This window comes from Otolemur garnettii, unplaced genomic scaffold, assembly GCF_000181295.1.
Source record: "Otolemur garnettii isolate 467f Iridium unplaced genomic scaffold, OtoGar3 scaffold00073, whole genome shotgun sequence".
Lineage (NCBI taxonomy): Eukaryota > Metazoa > Chordata > Mammalia > Primates > Galagidae > Otolemur > Otolemur garnettii.
The window spans coordinates 7827208-7845768 of record NW_003852468.1 but is presented as its reverse complement, the minus strand read 5'-3'; the positions used below and the strand labels follow the sequence as shown (position 1 = coordinate 7845768).

General features: G+C 38.6%; 1 protein-coding gene across 2 annotated transcripts in view; it reads left to right on the top strand.

Moving 5' to 3' along the window:
* MAGI3 (membrane associated guanylate kinase, WW and PDZ domain containing 3) overlaps positions 1-18561 on the top strand; it is a 254341-nt gene that overhangs the window by 186479 nt on the left and 49301 nt on the right. For both annotated transcript variants that reach the window (XM_003793865.3, XM_003793864.3), the window contains exons 7-10: positions 6666-6723; positions 11866-11960; positions 15255-15443; positions 17674-18279. In XM_003793865.3, coding sequence (XP_003793913.1) covers positions 6666-6723; positions 11866-11960; positions 15255-15443; positions 17674-18279 — 948 coding nt within the window. The remainder of the gene's footprint in view (positions 1-6665; positions 6724-11865; positions 11961-15254; positions 15444-17673; positions 18280-18561) is intronic.

The following is an 18561-nucleotide window of genomic DNA, read 5'->3' as shown; positions in this document are numbered from 1 at the left end:
CCCCAGCCAAACTGCAACCAAAAAATAGCCGGGCGTTGTGGCAGGCACCTGTAGTCCTAGCTATTGGGGAGGCTGAGGGAAGAGAATCGCCTAAACCCAGGAGTTGGAGGTTGCCGTGAGCTATGTGATGCCACGGCACTCTACCAAGGGTGACATAGTGAGACTCTGTCTCTAAAAAAAAAAAGAAAGAAAACCTTGGAAGCAGAGACTAAATTAGTCTTTGTAAAACTACCTTCCTGACTCTTTCTCTGTTTTGTTCTACGTTGTCAGCAGAAAAAAGTCCCGAGTCTTTGGTCAAATATTAAAGACTTTTTATAATTGAATCATATTCTGTATTTCTTTTTCAAAGGATTTCCGTGTTAGAAGTCAGACTTATTTTTGTCTTTGCCTTTGCCATATGCTGATTTCTTCTGCCGGGAACCAGCCTTGTCTGTGGCCCCCTGACTCCCATCTATTATTCTTCAAAGCTGAAATCTAAAGTTAATTTCTTTGTAGCCTCCTTTGTGGTTCTCTCCTGGGTCAGAATTAGATGTTCCCTCAGCTGTACTCAGTAGTGCCACCTGACACAGCTCTGGGGTGGCACTTACTGTGCATCCTAATTGGATTCCACGCTGAAGAGCAGCGAGTTTTGTCTTCTCTATCGGGATAGCCTTTCAACAGACGCGTAAATGTTTGAAAGGAGGGAGGGGGCCGGGAGGGAAAGGGGAGAAGGAAAGAAGCTACTCTAGCCTCCAGATTATTCTGGTCACCCTTCTTGGAAATACTTTTTAATCTCTGTAAGGTTCTGGGGAACCAATAAATGATAAGGCTGTCTTCATTCACTAGTTTGTAGTCAATAGAGAAATAAGACGTGGAAAGCAGACCCCTGAGGTCAGCGGGCAAGTGGATGTGGCTCTCTGTGTGGCACCTGTCTGGGCTTCCTGACAGTTGCCCTCTGCCTTCAGCCTCAGGCCCTGGGCTCTGTTCAGCTACAGGCCTCCTCCAAGGTCGCAGGCCTAGTGAAGAACAGACCAGAATGCACCTCTGAGGGCAGGCTGGCATCCAAACCAGGGAGGAGCTCGGGAGTGCTCGAGCCAAGCAAGCTGTATTCATTCTATAAAACTCACCAGTCGGGTAAGACTTTTGAAAGACAGTGAGGGGGCTCAGAGAAACTGAAAACAGCTTCTGTCACTTTTTTTTTCTCTCTATGGAATTTGAAGAATTGGATGGACGTGATCCCCTAGTGCCCTTTAACACTGACCATACATCTTGGTTGTTCCAGGACTAATGCTACTTATTCCTATTGTCCCAGCATGATTATTAATAGTGTCCCCTTGTATTCTCAAAAGGGAACAGTGCATCATATGGTCATCCTAATAATCTCTTGCTTAAGCTAGAACAAGCAAAACTGTATTCAGCACTCTAAGAATGTTCAAACCCTTTAAAACGTAAGGCCTGCTCTCCAACCCCACAACAGGGTACACCTATCTGGCATTGCCTGTGCTTACGAGTAAGGAGCCTGCAGTTTGGAACCCAGTGACTATTTGTTTTAGGCTCAGCCAACCTTTACCACTTCCCCTATGCACTTATCTCCCCCGTCAATGGGGGAAAACAGCCCCCCAGAGATTATATTCAGGATAGATAATAGCTGATTCACACTGATCCTCTCTGCAATGGTCTGCACAGAGTTAAGGGCTGGAAAGAGAGCAAGCATAGTAATAAAATGTGGGGTTTTATATTTTAAGATATTGTTTACATTTTGCTGAACATTTAAATTCTTCTAGAAAGATCTTGCAGCTTCTAAAACTTACCCTTTTCTTCCCAGCGTTCTGATACTCCGAACCCAAATGTGTCTTTCCACTCCGTCTGATGATTTAATTGATGTATGTTTTCTCTTCCATTCAAATAAAATAATTAGTATTTTGGTTAAGTAGTTATCTTAAAAATACAACATCAAGAATCCATTTTACTCTCAACCCACCCCATTTCTCTTACGATGAAAGAAAGATTAAATTTATACTAAGACAGCTCAGAAATGTATTGGGTGTTGATGCCATTTTGGAGCTTAGAGAATGATGAAATTACCAACTGAATAGAGCTGCACCATGAGAAAGCAGTCGTAATTCAGACGTTTAAACAAGAAAAATCCTATTTTGGGAAGAGGAAAGAAAGGAGGCTGAATCCATGGGCTTTTGAACCAACCAGCTGCTTGATGCAGCAAAAATAATTTTGTCTTTTGAAATCACTTTTTGGGGGAGTGCTTTGGCTGTATACTCAGGAAAAGATGGTTAGATTAGGTCTTTCCTTTGCGAAAAATAAACAAAACACCTTTTAGCCCTAATCCTGCTCTCCCCATAGTTCTTTTACTGCCTTCCACAACCAAGTGAGCTGTTCCCAAGAACGCTGCTCTTATTTTTCTCTTCAATATTCTGACTTCTGCACCGCTCCTTTTCAGAGTTACCAAGAACCACCTGATCCGGAGACTCTTTGGCTCTTTGACTCCATTTAGCCCTTACTTTTATTCCTGGCAGCCTTATAAGCATTTGTTAGTATTGACCGTGCTCCTCTTCTGTCCTCCTTGGGGCCATTGTCCTTGACTGTTCTTACTTTCTCCATCTATTCCTTAAAATGTTAGTGGTCCCTACGCTCTGTCCTCCACCTTTTTCTATTCACAGTTTATCTAGGTAGTCATGTCCATTGCCGTAGCTTTAACTGTAATGTCTGTCAAATATTTATCTTACATTTCCCTGGTAACTTCCAGGTTCATATTGCAAGAGCTCGTTAACAAATCTCTAGCCGGACGTTCTCCAGGCTGCTCGGCTCTAATGCCTTCTCTTCCTGCCTTAGCACATGACACAACATCCTCCCAGTTGCATGAGCCAAAAACTGGTTATTATCTTTGTCCTCGCCCTCTCCTCTTTGTTGCCATTAATTACCAAGTTCAGTCTATTCTGACTTTTAAAAGTCTGCTGCTGTTGGAGTAGCCGTTGATGACAGACCCTTTTTATATATCATCTCCTAAATTCCATTAAATCTAAATTTTTTCTTCTTTTTTATTCCCACAGTCATTTTTATACTTAGGTGTTCAATAAATATTTGATCATGCGTTGTAGTAGAACCTCCATAGTTGGCCACTTCCCTGCATTGACCACCTCCTTAAGTTGATCTGATTGTCATAGACTGGACGTGCACCACGTGTGTGTATCAGTACAACAGGCCTGGTTCCTTCTGTTGACCACCTCCATGTGTTGACCAGTTCACTTACAGAAGTTCTACCTTATTTTCATGCCTAAATAGCCAGAAACCTGGGACTCTGGCTGGCCTCCTCTCGGGTGGTCAGCAGGTCCTATTACTTCAACTCCTTGTCTCTCTTTTCCATCTTACTACCACTGCCTCGTCTCAGCCTTCATCAATTCTTGTCCAGTCTCTTCGTGTTTTTCTTATGTGCCTGCCTTCATTCTCACTCCACTCCATCTATTCCATCCTGCTGCCCATAGCTTTCTCACATATAAATTTAGTCACGTCACAGTCCACCTTAATCAGTCCCGTCATCATCAAGATAAATATCAAACTCCTTAACACGGCTCTCCAGGAATGGTGTAATTCGATGCTTCTTCATAAAATTCATCTCTCTTTGGATACGACTTGTAGTGCTACCAAAGTATTTGTGATTACCGAAAATGCCAGGCATTTTTAACTCCTCAGTGCCCTTTGATCTATTGAGAATGACGTCCCTCTTCCTAATCCCAACTCATGTTTTAAGACTGCTCAAACATCGCTGCTTTAAAAGGCCTTCCTGATAGCTACTCTTTCCAGGCAATTGATGGCATTCTTCTGCACCCCCCCAAGCCTGTAGTTTTCTTCACCTTATCATTTATCTCCCTTTCTTCCTGTCTAGACTATGAACTCCTTGAGATCAAGAACTATATTATTTCTGATTTGTATTTCTGCATGAGGTTGGAGAGAAGAGGAAGAAAAGGGAAAAAGGAAAGGTTAAGAAAGGAAATGAGTGAATGAATTGATACATTAGATAGTACATAACATTGCTAGGTATTTTAGTCTTGCTTTTATTACCTGTATCTGTATTAATCTGCCCTGTTTAAAAAAAAAAAAAAAAGCTGACTAATAGTACCAGTGGTATGGGCTTAAAATTACTGAAAGTCCAGGAGTGGTGGAGCGTGCCAGGAGCCCCAGCTACTCAGGAGGCCTCAGTGAGGGAATCACTTGAGCACAGGAGTTCCAGTGCAACCTGGGCAGCATAGCAACCCCATTTCTAATTTAAAAAATATATATTAGAAGTAACCCAGAAGATAAATTGCCACATCTGTTTGCTCTCCAAAAGAAAGGACTGTACTTAATGTATTAATTGCTTTAAAGTGCTAACTAAAATACTAAATCAACTTCCACGTTGACAGAGAGATATATTTTATGTTGATCTTTTATCTTTATTAACTGTTAATATATCCTTTTTTAAACAGATTTACCGGGTATCAAATGGACCATTTCAGCTATTCTATAGTCCCTCAATTCTCCAAATTCCTCTGTAGACGAAATACAGATCCAACTGTGGTGTACTTGGAGCAGTGGTTCTCAACCTGTGGGTCGTGACCCACAGGAACCGTATTAAAGGGTTGCAGCATTAGGAAGGTTGAGAACCTTTGACTTAGAGAATTATGGTGTAGTTACAGGATTGTGGTATACTTTTAGAATTCATCCTTATACAGTGCCATTCAGTTCTCATGCTATTTTAATAAAATTTCTATTAAACAAAAAATACTTCTTTTGTAGAAGATCCCTAGGTAATACTGTTCTAGTGCATTTTTACAGATATAATTCAAAAATACTCTTATCCATGGAACAGGTACTTGGTGATAAAATCTTGTGCCCATTTAACTGATGATTACTCCATAGCTATGGAGTAACTGAAGTACATCTCACATCTTAGTTTTATGTTCTGTTTTCAGACACTTCAACTATTTGCATATTTAAAGTATTCTCACCTCTTCCACCTCAGGCATTTTATCCAGGTCCTTCAAAGGAAAACCTCAAAAATTCACCAAACTTTAAAACCACCAGTCAATATATATGCAAAAAATATGCTGGAAAAAAGGGGCGAGGGTAATTCACAATTTTTCATCGAGAGGCTCATCATCTGTCTTCGATTCTGAATGCACAACAATTATTTTTATTTGAGTGAAACAGTTTCCATAGATTGCCAGGCTCATTACAGTGGGATTTTTATTACAAAGTTGATACAGTGTTACTAAGGTTAAATGGTATACGTCTTTTGATACATTCTAAGCCTATTTGCTGTCTACCATACCTCTCTGTGGCTGTGTGTTTTGGCATAACAGAAACATAATAAAAGAAATTAAGGCTGAGAACAGTAGCCCATGCCTGTAATCCCCACAAAAGCCAGGAGTTCAAGACCACTCTGGGCAACATAATGAGAAACTGTCTCTAAAAATAATAATAATAACAATAACAATAAATTATCTGGATATAGTGGCACATGCTTGTTGTAGTCCTAGCTGCTCAGGAAGCTCAGGCAGGAGGATGGCTTGAATCCTAGGAGTTAAAAGGTTATATAGTAAGCCACTATACTCCAGCCTGTGTGAGACCTCCATCTCTTAAAAAAATTTTCTTTTAATTAACAACAGCAACAAAAAAGGAATTGCAAGTAAAATTTTGGGACATCTTAGTTTACAATTTGGGGTTTTAAAAATTCGTTCTTGCTCTACTCCTGTATATAATTGATAGCACTAGACAGGGGTTCTCAACCTGTGGGTCGCGACCCCTTTGTAACAGTGAAAGTACATCGTGGCATTAGGAAGCTTGAGACCCACTGCACTAGAACCACTTGCCGGGAACATTCCTAATTCATGTCTTGCTAATAAGATAGTTCTTTAGAAACCTTAATTTTACAAGAAATGCAGACAAAGTGGAAAAGAAAAGAGGATTCTTTCTTGACAAGGTCAGTTAATATTGAAAAAACTAGAAATATTTTGTAACTATCAGAAATTCAACTACCCTTAACATTTCTGGTTGTGTTTTACTGGTCAGTTACTTGAAATAAATGTGAATAATGCCACCTAAGATATTTTTTTGTCGTAGTTCACGGATACAGGTTGCACAAGGCACTGTGATAGTGAAGTTAGCATTCCTGATACTCGGATCAAGGACAAGGAAAAGCAGGCACTTTCTTAGATTTTAAGCAAATCTGGATTGCCCACTTGAAATGGCAAAAATCTAATACTGGATTTCGCTTTGGGGAAAAGTGGGTCAGAATATAATAACAGAAGTGATCACGTGTGATAGGGAAACACTGAACACGCAGTGGCTTTTTGTATTGGACTGCAGGGTAAGTACATCTGATAGTACCATCAGGCTTTTTAAAAGAAGAAAACATACAATGTTTTTAATGATTAAAATATTTTTAAAATAATCAGCATTTTTATGTTTGGGATTTAGTTAAATACCTGTTAGTTTAATGTCATATTTTATTTTGGGCTGCTCTGTACTTGCTGAGATGCTCACTCGCTGTTGAAGAAGCCACCCAGACTGAAGCTGTGTTCGTTGAAAGGGAACCGCCACCTTTCTGATTCCATACCTTAAATTTGCTCGTTGATGAGTTCCTTTCTGTCAGTTTTGTATCCAGCGTTTCACTCTGTTTTCTTTATTTACAGAGCTTCCCTATGGCTGGGAGAAGATCGAGGACCCTCAGTATGGGACATACTATGTTGAGTAAGTTGGTAGCTCAGTTAATATTCTCCAGAATATTTTCCTTTTCACATACAGCTTTAGGGTATACTGGGTATATTGGCCAGCATTTCTGATGATTAAAAATATATATTTTTAAGGGAAATACTGGTACAGCACTGTATGCTTCTGTGATCCAGTTTTCAACAAGGGGGATAAGAAGGTGGGGGCAGTGAGCATTTACTTTGCTGACCTTGGGCTTCCCAGAAGTTGACTTTGAATTTCTAAATATAGAGAGTGAGAGGGAAGTTGCCTAGAGGACTAACAGCTAGAGATGCTATCCTTACTACTACAACCTTTTCAGAGAAAGGCTGTAGGAAACTGAAATGAGGGCACTGGACGAGATGAATTATTGAGGTCACTGCCGACACTCCCACTGTGTGCCTCTGAAAGCTGAAGGGCTTTAAGTCCAGTGTGACACAATGATACAGTGTTTGGAAGTATAGAGTTAGAGGTGTGCTCTCTTGAGGACTCAGTCAAGGAAAACGTTGTATTCTTTTTGGGGAGTGGAAAGTGCTGCTTTTGCCGTGTTGTGGTTCAACGATATCAATATGCGTGTACTGGGGAGAGGAACATAGAACACCTGCCCATGTCAGCCAGAGAAACAGGGCTAATGGCAGCCTCTGACATGTCTTTCCCTTTTGTTTTTAAGTTTCAAAATATTACGAGGACATAAGGGGGGTACAAAATGTTTTGGTTACATTTTGTACAATGGAGTCAAAGTTATGAATATGCCCATCACCCAGATGCTGTGCATTGTTTTTGCAAGGTGTGAATTTGCTCAGTTTATCTCACTGTTACCGCCATGGGGTTGCTTTCTATCCAGATGCTACAGTTAGCATTTTGATCTCAGGGGTCTACCCACCAGGCAAATAGTTTTATCAGAAACGTTACTATTTACCTGGAAACTAGGGGTCTGAACCTTCTGCCTAGGTCACAAAGGCAAAATGATATTATTATCTGGAAAAATATCAAACACAAGAGTTTTTTGGTTTTTGTTTTTTTGCTGTTTTGGCCAGGGGCTTGAACCCACCACCTCCGGTATATGGGGCCAGCACCCTACTCCTTGAGCCACAGGTGCCACCCAAACACAAGAATTTTCTAGTTTTATGATTGCTTATTAATTTTTCATCACTTGTAAACATATACCAATACCATTTCCTGGTACTTATCCCTAAAGCAAGTATCTCTAAATCTTGTTACAGCCTCATCTGTATTCTAATGTGTAGGTCGTTACTTGAGTCACTGTGGTTAGACAGATTTTTGGAGTGACTTCCTAAAAATCCAACATGTACCCTAAAGAAATGACTCAATGGGATTGACCCTTAGGTGTGTAACTTCAGAGTTTCAACATTTTGGGTCCTTTGACAGGCTGTGCTAATTTTATTTTTCATTGCGTTATTTAATGTCTTACTAATGCTATGATGTATTACAGCAGCCATTTTGTTATTTTTTCCCCATATGGCATATTTATTTAGGTAAATACATTTTTCAAGTCCAAGGAATATTTTGAGGCCAACTGAGAAGGTTTTGTGAGATTTTTATTTTTTTCTGGTAAAAGTTTAGTCCATTTAAATTGGCCTTCCATCATCATTTGCCATTGACACTGCTGAACATTTCTGAGATAATGATTCTCATTCTCTTTATTGTCCATTCCAAGTGAATTTGAATACGGGGTCAAAAGGTGAAAGTCATTTGCCTGTTATAAACTCTTGAGCTGAATGATCTGGTTCCCATTATGCAAGGATATGATATCAAAGTAACTCTAGGGCAAATCCCGAAGTGACCTGTTCCCAGTTGTCGTGAAGGTGCCTGAAATAGCCGGAATTAGAAAGCAGAACAGCAGCAGCAACTTGATGTTGTGTGATTGTTCCCAGAAAGCGGTCATTTTACAGGAGGGTAATTTATTAGATTAAGAAAGAGCAGACTGTACTCACAATGTGCTTTAGTATGGAGTCAGCTGAGCCGTGGAGTATGGCTGGATTCCCAGATTAGTTAGGTTTTAAATCTCGACCACAGTAATCTGCAGTGAGTTTACTGATGAGATAAAAAGCTGTGACTTGAATGGCTACTCTTTGGCTCTCTGAGTTTGTCAAACCAGATGGCACAATGATTGCTCTTGGCAGGAGTCTTGTAATAGTAACACCAACTGCAACGGCAGTTGTTCTTCCTGAGTGTTTCAGAGGATGAGATTCTGAGATGTTAACTTATTTTTGAAAATAAAATTCTTCCAAAAGTTTAACGACAGGCCTTTTATACAAAATGCTTATATATATAGAAATGTTGTCTTCATTCTATTGCATGAAATCTCTTTTTTCTAATTGACATATAATGATTGTATTAATATATGCTTTTGAGATATAGTGGTGTTTCTGTATACACATATAATATGTAGCAATCAGATCAGGGGAGTTAGAATCAAATGTCTTGATGCCCTTGGGCGACTAAGTGAAAATATACATCTGCTTTTACATCTCAAACTCTTTATGAAAGAATAACCTTTTTTAGTTGCAATAAATTTTTTTAATTAAATCATAGCTGTGTACATTAATACAATCATGGGATGCAATGTATTGGTTTTATATACAATTTGAAATATTTTCATCAAACTGGTTAACATAGCCTTCATGGCATTTTCTTAGTTATTGTGTTAAGATATTTATATTCTACACTTAGTAAATTTCACATGTACCCTTGTAAGATGCACGGTAAGTGTGGTCCCTCTGATTACCCTCCCATCCTCCCCCCTCACCTCCCCTTCCTCTCCCCTCTCCCCTTCTTTGTGGGCTATAATTGGGTTATAGCTTTCATGTGAAAGCTATAAATTGGTTTCATAGTAGGACTAAGTACATTGGATACTTTTTCTTCCATTCTGAAATACTTTGCTAAGAACAATATATTCCAGCTCCATCCATGCAAACATGAAAGAGGTAAAGTCTCCATCTTTCTTTAAGGCTGCATAATATTCCAAGGACACCCCCCCCCCAGGCAATTGAAGCAACACCAAAAATGCATTACTGGGACCTGATCAAACTAAATAGTTGCAATAAATTTTTAAACCAGATATTAGACATAAAATTTCAATACAGATGATATTCCAAATCATATATATGATCATGCTTATTTGCTACCTTGTTTAATTTTTCTGATACAGGCAGGGTTACCTGGGTTACCCTATCCCTGGGTTACCACCAAGATAGGCTCTACTGGTTTGTTCTTAAGTTGAATTTGTATGTAAGTTGGAACAGGTACACTTCCTATTACCTCTAATAGCCAACACTCATAAATGCAAATTACATATCAGTCAAATGTTTGTAACTCCGGGACTGCTTGTAATCTATAATAGTCTTCTCTCTTATTTCCCTTAGCTATATAGAAAACAAAATCCATTACATCTTAATAATATTATGGGGATAAGTACATGAAAAAGAAAGTATTTTTACTTTTTCATTCTGTTTTGTTTCTTTGAGTGGCATTTTAATCTAGATAGTCTAAGGTAATAGATGGAATTATTCCCCTCACTAAATCTTATTGTTTTGTTAAAGACAAATATAAATTCTTTTGTTAAAGAATTTTCAGGAAAGGGATTACTCATCTGTATACTTCTATCCTCCTCTCCCACACATAACAAAGGGCATAAATACAAATTGCTACTTTTTATATTCTAATGCCTGGGTGACAAAGTGAGTCATTGGAGCTCCGGTGAAAGGGAGCCCAAGTTCTTTTCTAAACGGGTTTATTCTTTCCTGTATGTCAGGTTTTTAGTTTTTGTTTTAAATATGTAAAATATCAATACCTAATAAAATTGTTTAGGTACCTAAAAATTTCGTTTTCACAGAGAGTTAAACAGTTAACTGGTAGATAGGGTGCCCCCTCATACAGGAAACAGAAGAGCACTTGAGTGTCAGTGAAATCAGAATCCAAAGAATGTCAAGTGGAACTTGCCGCATGTAGAGCTCTGAAACCAAATCGCCGCATCTGTCGTGGAATTCATGTGCCCCGGGAGCCTAAATGACACAGAGAAAACTAACATTCCTTTCTACGTTTTTTTTTTTTTTTTAATAAAAACTATTTTTATCCCTCTGTCCCTTTTTCTACCACCATTAACATTCACAAATGGCAAAGTAAATGTCCAGTTCGTCTGACTTTCTATGATGGAGAATTGAATATTTAGCCCATCTAATGACAATCCTATTCTGAAATCCTCAAAATATAATGGATAAGTATTGGCGTTCACTACCATCACTTCTTGTTAGGGTAGATTTTACTGGAAAAGGTGTATTATTTGTTAAAATGTTTTTGTACCATGGAGTTGCTAGAATATGATGGGAATATGATTCCCTTTGTTTCTGCATTAAACCGATTCTGTGGTCTTAAATATCTGTTTGGGTTTTTTTCTCTACAAGTTTTTAACAAACTTCTACTCATATGAGTCTCAGAATAACAGTGGTCCTTTCCCTTTATAAGACATACGGCTGCCAGGGGATGTCGGATACTTTTGGCTGTCCTGCTCGCCAGTCTCCACGCTTTTCTGCTTTCCCTCATAGAGGTAGACTCTTTCTAAGAGTCAGTTGCGAACGTTGAACAAATTATGATAAAAATGTGAAGAAATTTAAGTGTGTAAAGTTACTCTGTTAAACAATTTGATAAAAAGCAAGTCACTTCCCTGGTTGCTGCTGAATTGACGTGGGTGAGTCAGTGAAAAAGTAAGAGTAATATTCTAGAAGGATTCGGTACTAAGATTGCTTTGAAAAGCTCTTGGCAGCTTGCTTCATTTTGGAGCAACTGAAATTAAAACCCTTCTAGCATTAACTACCTTTTAACAAACATGAAATGATCAATTACTAACACTTCTGATTATACCAAATAAGAGGATTTGAAGACTGTCACTGACTTCTGTATTGTGTTGGTTTTATGAAGAAGCTTACTTTGTAGGTTTCTTCTCTGGGACTTTGTTTAGTTGCCAGAAAGCCCCTCCACTAGCCTCTGTTGCTCTCTCTGTATTCTGTAGCTAAAGGATACATAGTTTTCCCTTAATATGTGGTGATACAATGGTATGATATTGTGTTTAAAAATATGTAACTCTGACATCTTATACTGAAGTGCTTCTTTTTATATATTTTATAGTCATCTTAACCAGAAAACCCAGTTTGAAAATCCAGTGGAGGAAGCCAAAAGGAAGAAGCAGTTAGGACAGTCGGAAATTGGGTCTTCAAAACCAGGTAACACTTTCCCCCCGCAATCTTTTCTTTCAGAATAACTTGTGAAGTTTGTATGGTAGGTTCTAAGAATGGGTTTGAACTTCTTACTGCTGAAGCTTTGAACTTCAACAGGGAACATCTGGTTTTTCTCACTGTAAAGATACAAGTAATCTTAATAAAACATCTGAGCATTGTGAGAATACTGAGATTTTTTTGGCCATAATTATATGAAGAACCTGAAATTGTTGGGAGAAGGGATTTGGGTGGCTTTTTTATGAGTTCGAGGCATTTTTGTAAAGATTAGAATGCTTCTTTATGTGTAGAAGCCAATGTTAGGTCTGTAGTTCTTTAGGAACTTTTCTTAAGTGGATGTGGGAGGACGAGAACAGATTCCTGGATGTTACTGTTTGAAGTTGTGCTGGTTCTTAAAGAATAAAGGCTACTGATATTGAGATATTGAGTCAAATACAGAACTGATACTTTGTATGATTATCTCATTGAAGTCTCAGAATACCTCTGCATGGTTATTAATACCATTTCCCCCATTTGGAGGCTTTGATGGTACCAAGTTAAAATTGTCTGATCCATCCGTGACTATGCTTTTCACAAGGACAGAAGCACGTGTGTGTGTGTGTGTGTGTGTGTGTGTGAGTGTGTGTGAGCCAGGGAACCTCTGTCCTTGAACAGCCTATGTGGGTTTGTGCTCATCTGCATTTATCAAGCACCCACATTTGTCAAGCACTGGTTCCTGTGCTATCTAGGTATTACCTAGTTTAATCTCTGTAACAATCCCGTCCGTTTTAGGTAATACTATCCCCATTTTATTTATGAAACAACTGAGGCTTGAAAGTTTAATCAACATACCCAAGATCTTGTGATTAAATCCCAAAGCTTAAATTTAAAACTGGGATTGGTAGACTCAGAGGCGGTTGCTTTGTACCTTTACGATTGTCACTTCTCTGTTTAATTCCAGGAAGATTTTCTCCTGACTGACTTTTAGTTGGCTTTGGTGGTTTTGTTTTTATTTTCTAAAATTAGATGTTAACCAAAACTCTCCCTTTCTCTTTGTCATTTACGCTTTTTGGTTTTATCCTCAGAAAGCAATATTATTTATTCCAGCATTCATGGGGACTAACTAAAGCATGGGATAGCTAACCAGAAATATTTCAATATTTGACATAAAAATGAAAAAGCACATTTTATCAAAGATATTATCTTGCAGTGCCTAAGTGCTCAGTCATTAAAGAAACGTTCTTGTCTATAATCTGGGAGTCAACACTAGCAGGCAGTCAAAAGCAGGCTTCTTAACTTCTTAACTGCACACATCAGTTCAGTAAATTTTGCAAAGTAATATTTTATTCAGAGGGTAGATGCTATTTTGAATGTCAGAAGCTCAACAAGAGCTCTGCAATGCACAGAGGTATCACCAGGAGTAGGCCGACTGGCCATCCTCTGGGAGACCTCACAAATGGCATTTCTGGGGTTAAGCACACTGCTGGCTGGACAAGACTTTGAGAAGCCCCAAATAACTGAGTTTTGTTTGTTTGTATCAATTGCTTTTATTTATAAAGGATCAGCACAGCTTGGGACAATGGGGAGTATATCAAATAAGCGAAACCCAACTTTTTATCCCAAACCTGACTTTGTCAGTATTTGCAGCCTGCCCCATGAGGGTGCTGTTTACACACTGCACAGTCTGCGTAACCATACAGAGCAGCCCCCGCCCATGCTCTTCTCTGACAGTCATGCATGCCACTTAGAAGACACTGCTGAGCGTGATACCAGAGCCAAGTGTGAAACAGTCACCTGGGTTAAGTCATTAGGGGAATATACAAGAAAACCAGGGAGAGATCGTATCCCACACTCACTAGAATGGCTACAACCTGAAGTCACGGTAATAGACAATAGCAAGTATTGACAGGGAGGTGGGGAAATTGAGATCCTCCTATGTTGCTGGTAGAAATGTGAATTCGTGCAGCCACTTTGGAAGAGTTAGGCCATTCATGAAAATGTTAGTCATAATTGCTGTATGTTTATAGAAATTGCTGGAATTCCACTCCCAGTCTATAGCCAAGGTGAATAAAAACGTGTCCACACAAAAACGTGTATGTAAATGTTCACAGCAACAGTATTTATAGTAGCCAAAAAGTGGGGAAATGTTCATCACCTAATGAACAGATAAATAAAATATATCTGTCCTATGGAATATTATTTGGAAATAATAGATACTTTATATTTATTCATCTACTTATTATATATATTTATTGTTATATGATTGCATTTCTATAAAGTGCCCAGATTGGGCAAATCTATAGATAGAAAATAGATTTGTGGTTGCCTAAGGCCAGGGTATGGAACATGGGTTGCAGAGAAACCTGCACCTTTGAGGGAGGCACGTGGGGGAATGTTCTAATATTCGATTATACTGTGAATTGCACAACATTAAACTCTACGCTTTTCCTGGCTGAATTCTATGGCCTGTGAACTATTTGTCCATAAATATGTTAAAAAATAAATATGGCAGAACATTTTAAACCATTTCTTTAAAAAAGATAAGTTAATGCTTTATAAGTTATAAGTCTTTATAATTTGACGCTCTCACAGTTTTCACAACTGCCCTAATGGCAGCCATGGGGGGAAGAGGAGAGAAAAGGTCTAGGGAGGGTCAGAAAGATGTTATTTCCAAGAGTGAGTCACTTTTGGTTCTAGAATCGTCTGACCTATAAAGTGGGCCTTCCGAAGGCACTGTGTTTTTCTTCTTCCCAATGGGTCCGCTAAACGTGAGGGAAAAGGAAAGAAACAGGAAGTTGCTCACTTGGTGTGCAGGGACTCCTTTCCTCTGTCAGATACAAATCAGAGGGCACAGAAAGCCTGAGTGGTGAATTATAAACGTTCTCACTGTGTCCTCTTTTATAAGTTTATGACACAAGACTTCGTCTTCCTACTACACAGAGGTCAGTAAGTGCTTATTCAAATGAAAGGTGCAGCTGAGGAAGCTTCCAGAACTCACAGAGTGGAGTCAGAGTTGAGGGAAGGAAGTACAGACCAGGCAGTGAGGAGGGGATCAAGGGGCGCCTTCACTTTTCACATCACACAGAAGGGTCCTGTGAAACATAAATGATTTATTAGCTGCGTTTTTTCCCCAGTGATCTATGAGTTTAATTCTAACAGTTCTACAACATTAGATTCTCTCTAATGGTCTCTCCTTCATGGTTCCTTATATTTAAGTTATACAGATCGTCCTGAAGACTGGCTTGAGGGCGATTTGCACTGTAATTATTTTTGTTCTCTAACTCACTTCTCATTTTGGCACAGATGCGGAAAAGTCGCATTTTACGCGAGACCCAACCCAACTGAAAGGGGTCCTTGTTCGAGCTTCGCTGAAAAAAAGCCCAATGGGATTTGGTTTTACCATTATTGGCGGAGACAGGCCTGATGAGTTTCTCCAAGTGAAAAATGTGCTGAAAGATGGTCCTGCAGCTCAGGATGGGAAAATTGCACCAGGTAGTAAATTTTTCAAAATTACTTAAAGAGTAGTGATACTCCAACAAGAGTTATAGTGAAGACATTTATATATATTTATATGTTTACATATATAAAGAAAATTAAATTCTATAACTGAAGAGTGAAGTTCTTACATTAAAATAGCTCATCCTCTAAATTTAATGCATATTAGCTTTGAAGAAGGGCCATTTTTACAACTACAAATTTATTAATACTTTGGAATGCTTCATATAATTTTGAGATAATCCTTTGACTATATAAAACCAAAGATTGATTGACCATCCTAGAAAACTATTTGGTTGTTTGACTTTCTTAGATTATGTAGAATGCTTTGAGAGCTAACATTTACCTATAATCTTGTTTGAAAAATGTTCCCGTGTGGTCTTTAGTTCTGTCACACAAATTGTTATAGCCCAGTTTTTCCCCAAGTTGTTTTGCTTCCTTAATCTTTCTGGTTATTAGTAACATTTAACCTGTAAGTTACGAATTATAAACACGAATATTACCATATATGATATACCAACTTAAACTTGAGTTGTCCTTTATCTGGTTTTCCCAAAGGCTTTGCTTGCTAGTTGCTGGATATTATAATATGGCTGGCAGTGTTGGTGGCTATAGAGCTTAAAACAGGTTCAAGATAAGTTACTGATTACAGGGGAGGTTCGAGCACTTCTTTCCAGAAGGACTTTGGTATCATGATGTGCTGCCTTCTTGCCGTGTTTGCTAGACATTGCTAATCCCATGCTAGTTCACGTACCATGGAAATAGGGGCCCACATCTGCAGGGCTGAGTTGTCATAGTACTTTTTGATGACAAATATCAAGTTATTTTTAAGTGACAGAAATAAGAAAACTTAAGATAACCAAAAGTTGTGTTTATAAAGAAAATTATTTTATTAAATGCATCTACTTTATTACTTATAAAATTAATGACCTGTAGAGACTAAAATATAATAGTAGGTTTTTTTTCTCCATTTTGACCTTTCAGACATTTGTCCGTGAAACATACCTCTTAGCTGTCAGGTATGCTACTAGGATTTTATAACAAATTACATTTTCAGATTTGCCTAAAACTGCTATTTTCTAATCTGCATAGCAATCCAGTCCTCCCATGAAAATTCTAAGAGCTCTCACCAGGGGTGGAGAAGTCAAAACTTTGTTTCTAATTAGTCTAATTTCTGTATCTTAGATTATGAAACAAATTTCCACAGACTAACAATTGTTTTTTAACACTATTCATCAGCACAAATTAAAGCATCTTTACTTGACAATAACCTTTGAAATAATCATATTCAAACAAAAGCAGGTGGATGAGACAATAGAAGCCAAATATTAAGTCAAGACTGCATTAGAAAGTGCCCAGCTGAGGAACGTTAAATGTTAATGATTCTGCGACCAAAATAGATGTACTAATGTAAAATCAGGAAAGCAAAAACAAGTTTTATAGAGATTAATTCAGCTGACTTTTCAGTGTCTTAAATAATACATCCTTTGCTTATGTTGAGTTACTTGTTTTACCTTTTGAAATCTGATTTGTAATAAATTCAAAATCTCTACAGAAAGGTTGCTGAAAGAAAATACAATCATAAGCTCACATTATTCTGATACAAAACGAGAATGAATTTTTAAGTACATTGTAATCAAGACTTCTTAAATTCAAGAAGCAAGGTGGTAGCTGGTGAAGGGCGCCTATAGTCTCAGCTATTCAGGAGGCTGAGGCAGGAGGGTCACTTGAGCATAAGAGACTGAGATTGCTGTGAGCGAGGCTGACACCGTGGCACTCTAGCCTGGACAACAGAGAGAGACTAAAAAAAGGAAGGTGTTATTTAAAGATAATCTGTTTATCAAGCAGCCAATCAGGTTATTTGCCCCTCTGCTATGTACTAAGTGCTTATTACAATGTGCCTAGCTTTGTATGGCTACTTAGGTATGATTTAGAAGGTTTACTAATGATGGTATGAATTTTCAGGGTTAATTTTAATGATACACTTGAGCGTGAAGTTAAAACCCTTTGCTGCTAAAATAACTAAGATATTAGACATTCATATACACTCTTAGAGACATGTCACAAAGGGGAGAATTGTCTGTGTTAGAAATCTATCTTTTCAGCAGTTAAAGAGCAGTAAGCGGTTTCCAGGGTTCAAATTTAGTTGTTAAATTTATTTTTGCCTTCCCTCCTGCAAAAAATCTATTTGGTGGTTTTAATATTTTTCACGATTGTGTTTTTCTAGGTGATGTTATTGTAGACATCAACGGCAACTGTGTCCTTGGTCACACCCATGCAGATGTTGTCCAGATGTTTCAGCTGGTACCTGTCAACCAGTATGTGAACCTCACTTTATGTCGTGGCTATCCACTTCCGGATGACAGTGAAGATCCTGTCGTGGACATTGTGGCTGCCACCCCTGTCATCAACGGACAGTCGTTAACCAAGGGAGAGACTTTGGGGAATACTCAGGATTTTAAGCCAGGAGCAATGGTTCTGGACCAGAATGGAAAATCAGGACACACTTTGACCGGTGATCGCCTCAATGGACTATCAGATCCAAGCGAGCAGAGAGCGTCCATGGCATCGTCAGGCAGCTCCCAGCCTGAACTTGTGACTATCCCTTTGATTAAGGGCCCGAAAGGCTTTGGCTTTGCAATTGCTGACAGCCCTACTGGACAGAAGGTGAAAATGATATTGGATAGCCAGTGGTGTCAAGGCCTTCAGAAAGGGGATGTAATTAAGGAAATTTACCATCAAAACGTGCAGAACTTATCACACCTCCAGGTGGTAGAGGTGCTAAAGCAGTTTCCAGTAGGTGCAGATGTACCGTTGCTTATCTTAAGAGGAGGTGAGTAAAAGCACAACAAGGGGAAAGCTTCAGCCTTGGAGCGTTTGTATCTGTGGATGATCCTTCCTTACGGATTAGAATGTCTTTTCCCAGTAGACGTAACTGGTAATTAGGGTGCATTTCCTTAAGGTTCTGTCCCATTGTTTCCATAATTCAGTAGTTTCTTGAGTTATTAGTGGTTTCATTTATGTCCATTATGGATTTCTCTTCCTCTGTATTCTTTTAAAAATCTAATTTATGGCTTTAATGATTAGAGAGAGTCATATCATGGTGTTACTTGAA